Below are 18,059 nucleotides of genomic sequence, written 5' to 3'. Positions count from 1 at the left end.
AAAATGTGTGATGATGCAGAGTTGTTTACACTGAAAACCATTGACTGTGCGGCATATATCTGTATTTTGATGCCTATAAGTAAATACGTGGACGAGGGACAATATGTCCCATGAGTTGATCAGAGGTATTGTCATACCAATCATACAGATGTAATTATCCACTCACAACCTCCAACATAACGTGGTGGATACTGTTACAAGTCAGTGAGTGGAACTACTTTATGGCAATATTGGATCCGCATAATTTAGTTTGCATTAATGTGATGAGGTGACCTGACTTTTAGTCGCTAGTATGAGCGCAACACTGGATTCCTAAATTTCCCATAATGCAACTGAACAGCATTTTCCAGAGATATTCCTGCCTTTTAAATGCATATTGTCTGTCAAAGCCTGCACCTCCAGTTTATAATGCAGGATTATGAAATTACCTCATCAGAGTTATTTCACCAGAACCACATAAAAACAGTTTTCACAGGCTGTGTAGTGCTTTGTGCGATGAGTAAACTGAACTTCATGTGTAAAATTGTTTCCCTTCTAAATTTAGAATTAAGTAGATGGACAGAAGTCACTCGATGATGTTTTCTCTTTTGGTGTCAGACTGATTTTCAGTTCAACACTCCGGTCTCCACATGACCCATTTAGGCTCCATCGAGGCTCCCACATGGTTTCACTCGTCTGTGCTCATGCAATGTTTGAGATTTTGATCCTCAAAAACGAATTTAATGAGGTCAGATCACTGCGCCATACAAGGCCTGAACATGGCTGATTTGCCTCTCTCTTCTGTTGTTTCTATGTAAATATGTGTCTCACTAACTTGTTTTTGCTGATCAGTCTTTGTCTGTGTGCACATACTGAGGCTAGATTGTTTGCTGACCCGATGTGGGGAATCCAGCAGCAGTGTGAGAAATATCTCAATTATTTCATCCAGACCTGACACTCAAAAGTGTGCAAAGTATAGTGTGTATATATAAAGTATAAAATTGTGTTCCCAGAGGTATACCTTCCAGCTGTAGAGACAATATAAATGATACAAGAAAAAACTAAAACAATGAACCACATGTGCCGTTTACTCTTGTCACTACTTGTTTGTTCGGGACTCCCTGCCGGCAGAGCTTCCACAGTGTGCCAATTGAAGTGACAGAGGGCACGTGTGCTGCTCAAAGCCAGATACGACTGATTTCATGGCCAGACTGCAGCGGCTCCTCACACGGAGAATGCAGTAAGCATACCTTCTAGTGGCTTCGCTCTCATATGAGGGAGGCTGTGTCCTGAGTTGGGAGACTTTTTTTAGCAGCTGAACATCAGGTCAAGCTCACGCCACGGGCAAATAGTTCTAGTTGGTATGCATCGTGGTTTTACCGAGCACATAAAGCCGGAGGCGTATCATGATGAAGTGAGCTGCTTGTGGGAGATTCAACCAAGGACGAGATGCTAATTGTCCATTTTTATATCGCTGTATATTAAATTGTCAGGTTTTGGACTGTTGGTCCAACAAAACAAGCTTATAAAAAGATACCACCTTGGGCCGTAATGGTTATGACCCAGCCAACAAACCCTCCTATATTGAATGATAGATTTAAAAAATCCATCCTGACCGTCTCTCTCTGCAGCAGGGGCTTCCTCCTCCTCAACGTGACTCCACACATAGTGCACGACGTTCTGAAGGTTGCATAACGAATCCCTCAGCAGATGGGTGAGGTCAGATCACAGGGTGTTTGTGACCAGTCGGAGCGGAGCGCTGCCTTAAGAAGAGACGTGGCAGGACCCTGTGAATTCCATTGTTTTCCGCACGGAGCCGGGAACCACAGAGGGCTTGCATTATGCTCAAGTCGGCTATTGATTCTGCAGGCTGGGGAAGAACAGAAGACATATTCTCTCCTCGCTGTCCTCCCCCCTCCCTCCTCCTCCTCTCATCAGTATGCTCCAAGGAGCCGCCATCTTTGCTCCCCGTGTCTGGCCCGTCGCACATCCAGCACACTTTTACTTTGCAAGAGTGCACCAGCTTTACGCTGTGTAGTTTGCATGTTTCCACAGGACGTAGGGAGGCAACATAGCATCCACGTCTTCACGTGTGACCCTCACAAGATGCGTGTTGTGTGGCTGAGACTCCTAACACGCCCTCTGTGTGGATTATTTGTTCATCAAATTGTTCAAAATAATGCAGTGACTGAGAAATTGAAATTGCAGTGCTCTTTGGAGATCGTCATCATGAATAGCAGCTTTTAGAGTCTGCTTCTGTCTAATTATCTCTAACCTCAAAGCCAACCAACCCTGTTGAATCAATGAGCCATGGGGAATAAAACGCTGGGACATAAACTATGAACAGCTCAGTCAAAATGGCACAGACAAAGGGGCGCGCACAGATATATGCCCAATGACAGGAGGGTGATAACGAGGGACAGGTGACAGAAGGGCTAACGAGGGCGAGGCAGACGATCACACGAGGGCAGGAAGTGAAGTATCTGAAACGAGAGAGGTGCATACCAAAACAAGACAGGAAATAATAACGAAACAAAAAGTCATCGAGATAGTTTGAAATGCGTGTCCTTATGTGTGTTTGTCTCTGTGTGTGTGTGTACTCGGCAGGCGGGGGCATCGTCCATGTGGGCGTCATGCTGTGGACTGCTGAACGAGGTGATGGGCACGGGCACGGTGCGGGCGCAGCAGCCAGGGTTCGGAGCAGGGGCGGGGCCCTTCCGCTTCGCCCCCAGTGCCGGGTACTCCACCTACCCCCCCACCAGCTCAGGGAGCGCCGGGCAGCTGTGCAAGGCCTGCGGACTGGCCTTCTCTGTCTTCAGACGCAAGGTAAGCAAGAGTCGTGCGTCATGATCAGTTTGATAGTAGATGATTGAAGACAAAAAGAGAGATTCTTTTTCATTTTAAGGTGAGGAAACTATATGTTTGGGCTGCATGGTTTCACTGTAATATAATCAACTTGCAGACTGGAAACCTGCTTTAGTAATCCTTCAGTCAACATTTAGTCAGCTTTTTTTCAGACGAGACACAGGCTCAGATAAGGCAGGTGATGTCAGTGATAAAAAATAAAGACAGCAAGTGGTTTACAGTGATGGAAAAGCAGCTAATACAGTAAAATGCTGATTACACATTGGTGCATCAGTATCAACAATCTAATGATATCATGTATAATAATGTGTCAGCCATATGGGCCTTTTTAAGTACATTTTGTTCATAATACAAGTCAAAGAGTATTTGTTTTAGTCTTGTACTGGTACTTTAAAAGAAGCAAATAATCTCCTTCCACCACTGCTTTAAGTTGCTAGTTGACCTAAAAGCTTGTGGTGGTTTGTTTTGGAAAATGGTTGTCCACATCTGGAGGTAAATCAGACACAGAAAAAAAAGAAGTAAATTCCCTGGCACGTTCCTTTGAAAACATGCATATTCATTCTGGCATTTGCAGGGTCTCTGCACAGCCGAACATGTCAGAGTTTAAATGCAGAGTGTCTCCGTCTGCCAGTCAGACGCACTGAGACACTGATGAAAAAGCTTCCTCTCTGCTCGCTGCCTCAGATCGCTCCATCGCCATCCACACACACCAGTTGCCCTTCTGACAGCAGCGTGATTTCCCCGGTCACACACACACACACACACACACACACACACACACACACACACACACACACACACACACACACACACACACACACACACACACACACACACACACGCGCGCGCGCGTTTGTGTGTCAGCGCGGTATTTTCATTGGATGGAAAAATAACGAGCCGGGGGATTAACTACACATGACTGAAGAAAAGTATCTTTTGCCGTGCAAATGTGCTCTGGTCCGCCAGAAGCACATTTGTGCACAAGTGATGAGAAAATGTTCACAGCCATGGCTGACCTGCTTTCCTGCCCATTTGAAGTGTCAATCTACTGCGCTGCTCTGTATCAGGAGACGGCGTTACGCCAGTGAAATGTCAAACATCACCGGGAGCGTCGCAGATTATTTACCTTACTTCACTCGTCCCCAGCAAATAAGCGACCACACAGGATATGAGCCGATGTCTCAGATGGAACTTGGTGTTGCTGGTTTATACGTTTTCTCTTTTGTCAAAGCAGCAGCCTCTAGGAAATACATAATTATCAATATGGTTGTTAGGGTGAAATATATCTGGTTGTTTTTCTGATAACGGTCGATTACCATGATTTCTGGTTATTATTTTCCCGATCAATAAATCTGTCAATTACATTTTCAATTGATCGATTAATCGGCATTCCCTCTTTGAGCGTCAAGAAAAATGTCCATCATCATTTCCCAAAGTACAATTGCTTATTTTATCGAAATAGCGCAAAACCAGCAAATTCATGGAGAATAAAAAGTTGAATATGCTAACAGTCAGACATCAGAAAGGATGAAATATACAGTTTCCTGAATTCTGTTGTTGAAAAGAAGAGAAATGCACACCTGCTTACATGAACGTCTGCCTCTGACTCTCTTCTCCCTCCAACAGCACATCTGCTGTGACTGTAAGAAGAGCTTCTGCGCCCTGTGCTCGGTGCTTCAGGAGAACCTGCGCTGCTGTGTGACCTGCCACCTGCTGCGCAGCACGGCCTTCCAGAGGCCTCGGCTCATGCAGCTCCGAGTGAAAGACCTGCGCCAGTACCTGCTGCTGCGCAACATCTCCACCGACACGTGCAGGGAGAAACAGGACCTGGTGGACCTGGTGCTCTGTCATCAGGGGACGAGGGAATCCCCGAGACCGGTGGCGGAGAACCAGGACGAGGAGGAAGAGGACGAGGACGAGGAGGAGGAGGAAGACGAAGAGGACACGCATGAGGAGGAGGAGGAGGAAGAAGATGAAGGGGGAGAGGACACAGACAGCCTGCACTCGCTCCCCCACTCGCGCGCCGCCTCGCCCCCCTCGGCCACGCGCTCCGCCTCCGAACAGTCGGTGATCTCCGCCTCTCAGGGAGACGTGCTCAGCCCAAGTGACAGCTCAGGAACCAGCAGCCAGGTGAGACGCACGGCTGGTGTTCACCGTGTGTGTCTGCATGCAGCGCTAACGCTGAGTACTGCCAGGCCACGCGCAGTCCTCTGATTTACATACGCCATTCTTCTCCCCAAATCTGTCCTCATTCTATCCAAGATAATTCATTTCATAGGTGACGTGAGCTCGTTTCCATGTGTCACTGTGACTGTTTCAAGTCGGGAGAAGACTTCCTGCCTTCAACTCCCTGACAAACATCTTTAGATGTGATTTATTTCATAGTATTTCAATGCTTTGTTCTTCCCTTTGTGCTGTCTTCTGTGTTTTTTATGGTCTCGTGGTGCTTCGCTCTGAATGAAGTGTTTCTCCTTGAAATTCTACGACATTTCAGTGAATTCTTTTCCCCTCTTTGACATGTTAAAAGCTCAGATTGTCAGCGCAGGTCCAATGTTCAGCAGAATGTGTACGTGACAGCAGGAAACAGCTGTGCGAGCAGAGCCCTCGGACCCGCCAGCGATGCAGCTTAAGCCCTTTGCCTTTTCTAGGTCTGTTACAGGCTGAGTCTGTTATGTAACAGCCAACAGAAGCACCACAGTACATCCCTCCTCTGCCCCCTCCAGAGATGATCTCTGGGTCATGTCGTAGTTTGCGGCACATTAAACAGCAGAATATTTGTAACAAATGACCTGTATTTATTGAAACATAAAAATCTGTCAAAATGACGTCCAACTAGATTTTGAATCAGAAATCTGATTATAAGATTATTCTAATTACCTTTCTTGGATACATAGTTTCAGCAATGTTGTCTTTGTTGAACATAGTTTTCTTGAAATAACCAATTCCTCCTACGATCAGTTACCTTGAAACAGGTTTATATTCCAGTGTAAATTGACAAGATTACTGGATGTGAAGAAATGTGATGAAATCATCCTGAAATAAGATATTGTAACGTTATTAAATCGTCCTTTCTGCAGTATATAGGACACATTTTAATGCAAAATCCAGGAGGTTGAGTTAACTTTTTGTTTTTCTCATGAACTATCGCAATGAAAGGAAAAGTGACCCTTGACTGTCTATGATGAACATAGAGAGAGAGAGAGAGAGAGAGAGAGAGTGATAGCACTGTTGGGATCTAAAGGAGCGTGTTTGGGTTATCAGCATTTAAGAAACTGAATTCTTGACATCAATAGAATTATTGATGTATGTAACAATTATTAATGATTATTAATATAAACGGGGCACCACCCTGCGAACAGGGACCAATAACCAAACGATAAAACTAAGTCTCATAATTAGTAGTCACTCATAATGTCAATAGTCTGCGTATGACTATACATTCAGTGACAGTGAAGGGTTTTAAGTTCGAGCACAGGCTACTACATACAGTCTTATCAAATACATATGCACAAGTAATCACAGACGACTGCTCCTGAAAGTATAACAGAGTTTATTGAATCAAAATAATAAATGATCAAATCAATTAATATTGCAACCAACAAACATTATCATACAATTTTATATGCCTAAACTAAAGAATGAATAAAATGGATGAGGGTGTATGTCTGTGTGTGTATGTGTATGTGTATGTGTGTGGGTCTGTGGGTGAACAGGAAGGAGTCTTACAGCTACGCTAAAGACTACAAAGATGGCGGCGTCGAGTGACGCTGGCCAAAGGGGAGGGGCCTTAAGAACTACAGCTAGAAACTACAAAGATGGCGGAGTCGAGGGACCCGGACAAAATGGCAGAATGGGGCTGCTGTGCGTAATTCACGTTTGCCTGGGCAGCACGTGATGTGAGGCGCTCGTTTGAACGAGGTTCCCCAGGGGTAGAATTCGGAGCTGTGTGTGTGTGTGTTTCGTGAAAGGAGGAAAGAGAAAAAAGGTGGGGGCTCATGAATCAGACTTCTGCGCGCGGTGCGCGTTGTAGTGAGCCTGAGTTGGCTGGCTCTATCACGCATAAATATACCGCTGTCGTCTTGAGAACTGCCGGTAACTTATGCCGTGATAAACCACGCACCTCAGCTCGCTCACCGAGTCGAGTTAATGAAAAAAAGAACTTCCACACGGAGTGGACGACAATGAATGAACGTAATCCCAAAGAAACAGTCATAGTTGATACACAAATACAGCGGAGCTTCTCTGCTCCGTAATGATTGCGTAATACCTCAATATCACGCGACAGTCTTAAACACACAAAAACACGGGAATATCAACATATACATGAATGGCCTGAATTAAACTTAAGTTAATTTAAGCTAAGCTATGCCCAAATGCCAAGAACCTTACTTGTAGATGCTTCGTTGCAACGTGGAAGTGTTTGTGGCAAAGCTGTCCGTTTTCCTCGTCGGGAAGGGGGACAGGGGGGAGCTTGCGGGTCGGCGCGGCTTTGCAGCGGGCGCTGTGTGTCGCGCGGCGGTGAGCTGGCGCGGCTTCGGTCCGTTAGCGTGGCTCTGGAGCAAACGCAGGTCCGGTCTGTACTCGCTGCAGGGAGAACAGTTAACTTCGGATGAGACGACGTGTCTGCGCGTCTTGCCGGGAATCCTCGGTCACGAGAGGAGCGAGGCTTCGTCGGGCTCCTCTGTGCCGGTTTGTGCACAAAATAAAAAGAAACAAAAAGCACTGAACGAATGCTGATGCAGATTCGTTATCACGGGCTGTTTCGTCCAGCGAAATGGCTCGTGACCTGACAGGGTTTGATGAGGGTTCGAGGGGCTCCCTCGTGGGGGGAAAGCTGGTTCTCTGTGGCCTGGACGGGGGGGGTCCGGGCGAAGAGAGCGTTTGCGTGCTCCCTAACTCAACCGAGGTCGAAGGGGGAAAAGCTATGAGGTGGGGGCAGCAGAGAGTTTTATAGAACATCGGCTGAACCACAGGGGTCCTGGGGTCTCTTGGCTCTCGGCCAATGAGATTGCCGCGGTTACCATGGTTATTTGGGGGGGGGGGGAATTCACACCTGAGTGTGAAATCCCTTTGCTCTTATCGACTACAAATCAGGATGAGACCTTTGCTTGACAAAGTGAAGGCCTGATTTTCTTTGTCCACAGCACATGTTTAAGCCACATGGTCAGAGCCCAACATCCCCCCTTTGTTCTGAAGAGCGAGATGTTGGCTTCGGTCTTTAGAGCAAACCAAGGGCTGGCATGTGCATCCATGTGGTGGGGAAACCTGAAGAGGTGAGACAGTCCAAGTGTTCCTGAGACCAAAAGCAGTGGTTAAAACAGGCAGTGTTCATTGTTCATAGAGTTCAAGGTTCATAGTGGTCAAGTTCATGGTGTTCAAGTTCAGAGTTCATTGGCATCTGGGCAGATGACTAAGGTGGCATCTGGGCAGATGACTTTAACTACTTCTACCTACATCTACTATCATACACAATTCAAATCATAGGTGAGCAAAACATTATTCCCAAATAATTCAATCGCTATTATGATGTTGTGATAATCTAGCATTGCGGCATAGTGTCAAAGAAAGTAACAACCCAAATAAAACAAAACAAAACACAACAGAGAGAGAAGGAAAGAATAAAAAGACAAGAAGCAGGTGAGGGGCAAACAGTGGTTACTGGTTCAACTCCTAGACAGGACTGGAGTCCGTCGGTGGAGCAGTCGTAGGTTGGCTACGTGGTGTTATGAATAGGAGGGAATCCAGTTAGTCTGTCGCTTCTGGATCTATTAGTACATGATATGTGCGTCTACCTCTCTCTAATCGGTAGATTTAGAGCGAGTCCTGTGTCTAAGTTTTAGAATCTATCGATATTGGAGTTGCGTTGCCAAGACTATAGGCCAGAGGTACCTGTGAGGGTTGCATAACAGTAGTGGTAGCAGATTTACAGATTTCGTTAGCACGGCTAGTGTGACTAGCTAGGCTGGTCTCTCGCTGCTCCAGCTGTTGACAGCTGAGCCTTCTCGGATGAGGTCCTGGGTTAAATCTGACTGCTACGGCAGAGGTTATGTCTTCTCTGGTTAGTTCTGGTAGAGTCTATAAAGCATGCAAAGGGTTCTCTATGAGAGTGGAGCATCAGTTTACAGTCACAATGGTTCGTCAGGTCATGCAACTGTTCTGGTTGAAGTTGGCTGTGTTAGCGGTTAGTGCATGTCTACAGGGTGAGTTGGAGCATGCAGTTAAACGTTAGTAGTCAATAGTAAGCTGCCATTCTGCCGGTTGGTTTCGGCACTGGCGAGATTAGAGTGTACTTCCTGTGAAGTGCATCTCTCTAAGTTTCTGTTGTCAGAGATCCCACCCCCCTCGCGCTGTTCAAGTGGCGAGGGCAGATATCCCACGTTACCGTCAGCACTCAGGGAAACGTCGCGAACAGTTTCACTCTGGAGTGTGTCATGGCGGGCTGGTGATATCTCCCTCCCCCCACCCTCCTAATTAGAGATGGAGACAGGTCCGGCGCACAGGTCAAGTTCAGTTACCTACGGCACTGGCGACTTGACAGAACCGGCCGATGACCCGGCTGAAAGAAGGCGGTGGCTTCGTTGAACAAGCCGGAGGTGGCTCATGCTGAGAGAGCAGGAGAACAAGGCTTAGTTGACGTAAGATTTTACGAGCTAGGGTGCTCGAAGGGCCTCTAAGGTTGTGGCACCCTAGAGGTGTATGCGAAAAGGTGGGGGAACACATGAGGCTCGTTTCTGACCCGGAGTCGGGTAGAGCAAGAGTGTTATGACCCCCCAGTAGGACTGAAGAATATGTATAGATTTATACATAACGGGCATTGCCTTTGCGAACAAGGTCGCCCAAGAAGGTTGAAGAAAGAGGTGCGAAATGGGAGTGGTCGTTTCCGGAAGTGTGCTGAGTTCTCTTCCCCCCCCTTACCACGTCGACTTGGCAGCAGGGGGAAAGGTCACTTGGCTGAGTCAGGTGGGCTGCGAGTCAGCGTTACCTGATGTGTTGCCCTTGAGGGCGTCTTTCACCCCCCTGGTTCCGTTGGTCTTTCGACCGCCAGGGTCGTCTGTTCCTCGGGGGTGACCAGGGCTCGCTAGGCCAAGTCCTCTCGTCGTCTTCCGACGCTAGGTCGGAGTCACTCGACTGTTGGATGCCTAAGACTATGGCGGTGTCTTCGTACCGATTTGTCGGCCGTCCGCATGTCTTCCATGCAAGTTGCGCGTATTTCCTAATCTCTGGCATGGTGAGGTTACTCGTTCTGCAGTGCATAGTAACATCGTATCTCACGTTGTCGTGGAGATTGTGCAAGAAAAGCGACTTGAAGGCATGGTCTTCTTCTAGACCTGGGGCGTTACGTCCTTGGAAGTACGCAGATCTCAAGCGCCTGAAGTAGTCTCTCGGAGACTGTAGCCTTTCCTGGGAAATGGCAAAGGCGCCGAGGGTGGCAGAGGCTGGGTCGGTGTACAGGGAGTACTCCTCCCTAAGGGCGTGACGAAGGGATGAATAGCAGTCGCGGATGCTCGGCTGGAGCGTTTCAATGAAAGCGTGGACGCTTCGCGCAGTGGTTTTCCACACTAGCTTTAGCTTTTCGCGCGATGAGGGGCGCGATAGGTCGAGGAGGCAGCGATCGATCTCCCTTAGGTAGTCATCGATGCTCGAGTCGTGATTATCGGGATTGAAGCGCTCTATGTCTTTTGCCAGAGACTCAATCTGTCGAGTACGCAGGCCTCCAAGGTTGATGGGGCCTGAGCCGTCCGAGTCGCCATACTCGCGATGGTGGTAACGACTATCATCCTCCCTCCCTGAGGGGGATGGGGTCAGTTCTTGTCGCGCACGTGAACCGCGTGGAGGATTGCGTTCGCCTGAGGTGGTTTTGAAGCCACCTGGGCCGACTAGGACCTGGTGTTGGTCCTCTCTCCTCCTGGTTGGGGATGTCGCGTTCAAGAAATGCAAGGTGGTTCGGGTCTCGGGGAATGAGGGAGCCGAGACCAAGAAATGACTGGGCTGAAAGGCTCGGTAGGGGGTAGCAGTACCTACCGGGGTTGCTGGAACACCTTGAAGCGCTTTCAGTTTGTCATCACTCTCTGATGCTTTAGAGAGTTCTAGGTTGACCTCTCTGAGGTCACTGCGCAGGCTACTATTTTCTGACTGTAGGGCTCTACAGTCACGTGACAACTCCTGAACCTCTGTTCGGAGTGTCCAGATCTCGCGTTGCTGCTCGTCGCTCTGTGCCCGGGTTCGGGCAGCTTGCAGCTGCATTTTCTGATGATAGATGAGCAGTATTTCGCCGATTACGTCCTGAATCAGGCGCTCTCTGTTACCTGCTGGGTTATTTACATAAGCCACCAGCTGCTCTAATTGCTCGTCGCATAGGACAGCAGTGTATTTTGCAAAGTACTCTCTTTCCTTTGCTGTGAGTCCGAGGACATCAGCCACCGCATCTCGTAAGGCGGTGTCTTCTGGAGCTACAGCTCCAGGAATGGGGGATTTCTCGTCGCTCATTCTCTCTAATGAGTGCGACTCCCAGTGGTTGTTAATTCCCTAGTGTTAGAACGGAAACTGTTAGTGTTTACGGTTCTCAGTGAAATGTCTAGTTCTGTAACTTAGGATTTCTACTGTTAGATGTTAATTACTGTTAGTGTTACGGTTCATGCAGGCGCACAGTGAAATGTCTAGCTCTGTGACTTACGTTTCTACTGTTGCTGCTCTGAGGTATCACTACTGCTTTGCAGCCAGAGGTGCGAAAATGCTAATGTGGTTTAGCACTTTGGGCCTGTGACAGCTGTGTGTAACTTATTTGGAGGGATTTAAGAAAACAAGCAAGGTATTACAAATAAAACGATCAAATCTACTACACAGCTGGCTGTTAGTTTAAGAAATGAAACGAATAATTAAACCTGGAAACGAAATAAAATTTCGAGAAGGGAATTAAAGATTAAGATTAAAAATCTGGATTTAAAATCAAAAATTTAATTACAATAAGACAAGATTTTGAAGATCAAAGCCTACCTATTTTGGGAAATAAGTTTCAGGAATTTAGATCATTCAAAAGAAGAAAAAAAATAATTTTTCGAAAAAAAAATATTTTTTGGAAAATTAATTATTCAAAAATAATTATGGATTACTGTGCATATATACTGTAACAAAACTGGAATAACGTAGCCTCACACGGGGCACCATTATGTTGGGATCTAAAGGAGCGTGTTTGGGTTATCAGCATTTAAGAAACTGAATTCTTGACATCAATAGAATTATTGATGTATGTAACAATTATTAATGATTATTAATATAAACGGGGCACCACCCTGCGAACAGGGACCAATAACCAAACGATAAAACTAAGTCTCATAATTAGTAGTCACTCATAATGTCAATAGTCTGCGTATGACTATACATTCAGTGACAGTGAAGGGTTTTAAGTTCGAGCACAGGCTACTACATACAGTCTTATCAAATACATATGCACAAGTAATCACAGACGACTGCTCCTGAAAGTATAACAGAGTTTATTGAATCAAAATAATAAATGATCAAATCAATTAATATTGCAACCAACAAACATTATCATACAATTTTATATGCCTAAACTAAAGAATGAATAAAATGGATGAGGGTGTATGTCTGTGTGTGTATGTGTATGTGTATGTGTGTGGGTCTGTGGGTGAACAGGAAGGAGTCTTACAGCTACGCTAAAGACTACAAAGATGGCGGCGTCGAGTGACGCTGGCCAAAGGGGAGGGGCCTTAAGAACTACAGCTAGAAACTACAAAGATGGCGGAGTCGAGGGACCCGGACAAAATGGCAGAATGGGGCTGCTGTGCGTAATTCACGTTTGCCTGGGCAGCACGTGATGTGAGGCGCTCGTTTGAACGAGGTTCCCCAGGGGTAGAATTCGGAGCTGTGTGTGTGTGTGTTTCGTGAAAGGAGGAAAGAGAAAAAAGGTGGGGGCTCATGAATCAGACTTCTGCGCGCGGTGCGCGTTGTAGTGAGCCTGAGTTGGCTGGCTCTATCACGCATAAATATACCGCTGTCGTCTTGAGAACTGCCGGTAACTTATGCCGTGATAAACCACGCACCTCAGCTCGCTCACCGAGTCGAGTTAATGAAAAAAAGAACTTCCACACGGAGTGGACGACAATGAATGAACGTAATCCCAAAGAAACAGTCATAGTTGATACACAAATACAGCGGAGCTTCTCTGCTCCGTAATGATTGCGTAATACCTCAATATCACGCGACAGTCTTAAACACACAAAAACACGGGAATATCAACATATACATGAATGGCCTGAATTAAACTTAAGTTAATTTAAGCTAAGCTATGCCCAAATGCCAAGAACCTTACTTGTAGATGCTTCGTTGCAACGTGGAAGTGTTTGTGGCAAAGCTGTCCGTTTTCCTCGTCGGGAAGGGGGACAGGGGGGAGCTTGCGGGTCGGCGCGGCTTTGCAGCGGGCGCTGTGTGTCGCGCGGCGGTGAGCTGGCGCGGCTTCGGTCCGTTAGCGTGGCTCTGGAGCAAACGCAGGTCCGGTCTGTACTCGCTGCAGGGAGAACAGTTAACTTCGGATGAGACGACGTGTCTGCGCGTCTTGCCGGGAATCCTCGGTCACGAGAGGAGCGAGGCTTCGTCGGGCTCCTCTGTGCCGGTTTGTGCACAAAATAAAAAGAAACAAAAAGCACTGAACGAATGCTGATGCAGATTCGTTATCACGGGCTGTTTCGTCCAGCGAAATGGCTCGTGACCTGACAGGGTTTGATGAGGGTTCGAGGGGCTCCCTCGTGGGGGGAAAGCTGGTTCTCTGTGGCCTGGACGGGGGGGGTCCGGGCGAAGAGAGCGTTTGCGTGCTCCCTAACTCAACCGAGGTCGAAGGGGGAAAAGCTATGAGGTGGGGGCAGCAGAGAGTTTTATAGAACATCGGCTGAACCACAGGGGTCCTGGGGTCTCTTGGCTCTCGGCCAATGAGATTGCCGCGGTTACCATGGTTATTTGGGGGGGGGGGGAATTCACACCTGAGTGTGAAATCCCTTTGCTCTTATCGACTACAAATCAGGATGAGACCTTTGCTTGACAAAGTGAAGGCCTGATTTTCTTTGTCCACAGCACATGTTTAAGCCACATGGTCAGAGCCCAACAGCACACAGTTACAGCTCATTTCAGCCCTTCACGCGCTCCCTTTTGTCAAGCAGATAAAAGAATAAAGAGACGATATCCTCTCTTCAAAGTGCGTAAATGGCTGAGATAACATTGAGCTATACACTCAAACCATCTCTGCCTCCATTTACTCCCTTTTCATCCAGCAAATTCACGACTTCCACCTTCAAAGAGAATACCAACCGCTGGGTTAGGAGCAGCTGAGTCGGTGTTTAAACATCTCTATTCTTTCATTAGATATCTGAACAGTTGTGCTCTAAAGACTGAGATCGCAGAGAGATATGAAGTTGTTTTTCATGGCTGGTAGAAACTATGAATTGTAATCAGGCACAGTCTATCTTGTGGTCAGGGAATGTAGGTGGTGACAAATATTGGTCAATTCAGTATTTTCTCAGTTCAGCTGCCCCCAAAAACATGAAATAGGAGGTTCTGATAAACGTCTCGTAAACGACAGAATTCAAGGTTGTGTTTTCCACATTTGATATCAGGTGATTGAACATTAAAAGCGTCAGTGAGTGAAATGCTGTCATGAGAATCTGAACCAACTTCAGTTAACCTCAGCGTGTTGATTCCTACTCAAACAGGAGCAGGAGGATACTCCAACAGCGTCTCTCTTGAACCTGGAGCCCGCTGACAATTTCATAGAGGTACAACACTTGTTTGCACATTTTGCAGTACTAAGTAGTGTTTACAGTAGTAAGATCATTACAGACTGACAAGGCTTTCAAGGGAATGCAGACTGCGTTATCTGTTTCCTGTGTGGGTATCGTAGGTCAGTCCGGCGACACAGAGGAGGATCAGGGCCTCGCTGTCTGATCTGGACAATGAAGAGGCGATAGAAAACCTCTCCGTCCGCCAGCTGAAAGAGATTCTCGCCAGGAACTTTGTCAATTACTCCGGCTGCTGTGAGAAGTGGGAGCTGCTGGAGAGAGTGCATCGACTCTACAGAGAAAATGAGCAGAACAGGAAGTCCAGTAAGAATGTTTCCCTTCTTGTATCTAAATTACACATCTTGACCTTCCATGTTCTGTGCCTGTGTAATAAGACAACCACTACCTTGTTTTCTGCTTTTTCTTTCAGTGGAAAATGTGAGCATAACAGCAGGTAATTATTGTTTGATTATCATATTTCACAGGTTTAAAAACGATTGCCATTGCCTTTTAACGAGAACACTCATATTAACGCATTTAATCGACATGCAAGTGCACTTCGCTCCCTCCTGTGACGTGATCTCAATGTTGAAAAGCAACAGTGCTTCAACATTGTCTTACATTTAATTTCCTGAACTAATGTACTTTCTTTATGACTGCCCATTCTTATCTATAAAGTGGTTGCATATCCTCCACCTCTCAGCAAAAGTGGAGTTGGAGGTAAGCTGTTTTTATTAAAGGCCGCTTCACCGCCCCTTTGCCATCTCCTCCATGACCACATTCTGTACATCGCACCAACCATGTGATATTTGTAAAGCCATGCGGCAGTATTTGTACCCAGTGTCTCCACATTCTGTCACTCATGTTTCGTCTCCAGCGGGCAGCATCATCGTCTCATTGCATTGTGAAGGACGGACTCTCGTTAATGCACTCGCTCTAAGAGCTTTTACCTCTTGATGAGCCATCGTATTACTTCAGTGGCCGCGTGTCTCCATCAGGTGTAATTACATTGCCGGCCGTCCTAGAGGCTCTCTTGTTGACATAAAGGGCTGGAGGATCATGTTGGCCCACTTAATAGTCAGACGTGTAGGGACAGCAGACAGGCTGCTGCAGCTCGACTGGCTTTTTCCCGTCACACGAGATGTGAGCGGCAGGAGCCAGATTTAGGCCTGTTTAGCTGTCAGCCATTAATCAGACATTCAAGGCCTATAAACCAGTGCTTCATTTGCTGTTGTGATTGTTTGCTTTGGTTTATATGGTCGCACCTAATTATAAGTAGCAGATCAGTTATTGTGAACATTTAACATGGTTGCAAATGTCCAATCTACCTCATTGGAAGACAAATATCTCAATATTTTAACAATTATTGTTTTAGACCATCTCTTTTCTTCCTCTAATCCAAAAACGAAGCCCTAAGTATGTCACTAACTTTAGTTTACTGGTGACTGATGTCATTATGTTGATCGTTGTCAGACTGCAGCAGCTTCAGTTGGGTGCCGTTCACAGTTTAACGATCCTGAAGAGAAGCATTGTAACAGAAGAATAACACTGTTTCTCCCATCCACAGATGGTGTCAAGGCTCAGCTGGCGGCTGATGAAAACTTGTGTCGCATCTGCATGGACGCCATCATCGACTGCGTGCTGCTGGAGTGTGGTCACATGGTAACCTGCACCAAATGTGGAAAGAGGATGAGCGAGTGCCCCATCTGCAGGCAGTACGTAGTGCGGGCCGTGCACGTCTTCAAGTCTTAAAACTGTGCTCGTCAGAGCGGCCCTCAGGCGCACACTTGTGGCCAGAGCCCTGAATTTATCACTGAGGATGAACTACTGTGCATGACGTCTCGCAGGGCCGAATGCTGCAGCAGGTCCGAGCAACTTCCCGGTCTTTGAAACAATAAATCGGACCCCTCCCCATCCTCCCTTACTAACTCATGTTCCAGCGCCACTTCTCCTCCCTGTTGGACCGTCATCAGCTGCACCGGGACACTCACTCTCTCTCTCTCTTTGGTCTGTTAAACACACACAGCAGAAAGCTCTGCCATCACTTTCTGCTCTCCATTCTCTGTTTAGTCTGTACTCACAGGAGAGGAGAGGAAGTGGTCCCATGGATACTTGAAGAGGATCGGGTTGTTCTGTATGGTGAAGAGCAGCAGAAAAGCATAAGATCCCAGGGTTAGAGTCAATCGGGTTTACACAGTCATGCCACATGACGCCGTGTTGTCTCCCTCAGTGTTCTTTTAGGATGTGCACCATTTAAAAGAAGAGACTTACATGTGTTTTTATTCAATGTCCATTTGTTAATCCGAACACCACAAGCACCGGGTCACACAGGAGGGTGCAAGGTGCCAAACGTCATGCCTTTTGATCGATATTTGGTTCAGATTTCTTGGTGTATTCATCTCATAACCAGCAAGCTTGGTGTGATAGTGGTGTGTACTTTCGGAAATAGGTGTGAAACATTTGAACACTTGCTGCGTAAAGGACGTGATTGTTTCCTCATCGACAAATGAAGTGCACAGTTATAATTTCTGCCGAAGACACGAACGGTAACGAATGCCGAGCTGTTGAGCGTGAAGGTTCATTCGTCACCTTTTGAAACAGCAGTTTGAGGGGAAAATATCAAATCTGAGCTCAAGGCCCACTTACTAGCTCTTTCCTGGGCTTTCAAAATTCACAAACTTCATCAGCAGATGGAGTTTGCTCGATTGTCATGGAGACGGGTCAGCCTCCGTGACCGAAGGTGGTCGTATATGACGGAGAGATCATTTAAACGGTCTCATCCTTCTCCTGAGGAAGACCACGAGACAAGAACAAGATAATCAGTGGACCTTGAGTGAAGTTTTTTTTTTTTTTTTTAATCTTTTTAAATCTCATCCCCCTTTCATTTTAAAGAGCTGCCACCAAGCGATTCCATTTAGTCTCCAAGTCTACCAAGTGTCTTTCTTTGATTGCGTTGTCCGTTCATGTGTCGATGATCTTAGGTCGGTGACCGGTGCTACTTTCTCTTTCCTGCGTGTAACATCAACATACCTTTACATGTTGTCAAGGCCTCCTTCCAAAATGTCCATCACAGAGTGAGAGGCAGAGAAAGCCTGGTTTACTTTAACCTGTTATGCAAATGAAAGACTTTTGTTTTCTTGTCATGAGATCCAGTAAACTCAGATGTCACTAAAATACGTGTGTACAGTCGCATAGATAGCTTATATTGTTGTTTACTTATAAGTCATTAAATGTATATTTTTCCATTTACTTGGGAGGCGACATGATTTAAAATTATAATAAGATGAAATATACCGTTTTTTCAGAATGTATCTCTGCTGATTTTGGTCAGACGAGTTCCTCAGTCCTCTGCTCACGTCACTCTCTCACCATTAAAGTTGCGTCAGTCATGGTCTCGCTTTCTAGCACTTTTTGTCGCCGTCTGCTTCG

At 46.5% G+C, this 18,059-nt stretch overlaps 1 protein-coding gene across 1 annotated transcript; it reads left to right on the top strand.

Annotated features, from left to right (window-relative positions):
* The first annotated feature begins 2,589 nt into the window (after positions 1-2,589).
* rnf34b (ring finger protein 34b) lies at positions 2,590-16,458 on the top strand. The gene is made up of 7 exons (XM_079289899.1): positions 2,590-2,805; positions 4,471-4,974; positions 14,565-14,627; positions 14,753-14,954; positions 15,061-15,084; positions 15,309-15,350; positions 16,198-16,458. The coding sequence occupies exons 1-7, from the start codon at positions 2,602-2,604 to the stop codon at positions 16,380-16,382; spliced, it is 1,224 nt and encodes a 407-aa protein (XP_079146025.1). The 5' UTR covers positions 2,590-2,601; the 3' UTR covers positions 16,383-16,458.
* Positions 16,459-18,059: the final 1,601 nt, after the last annotated feature.

The sequence above is a fragment of the Melanostigma gelatinosum genome, assembly GCF_949748355.1.
Source record: "Melanostigma gelatinosum genome assembly, chromosome: 18".
Classification (NCBI taxonomy): domain Eukaryota; kingdom Metazoa; phylum Chordata; class Actinopteri; order Perciformes; family Zoarcidae; genus Melanostigma; species Melanostigma gelatinosum.
The sequence above is the reverse complement of the archived record's forward strand: the minus strand, read 5'-3'. Positions and strand labels throughout refer to the sequence as shown.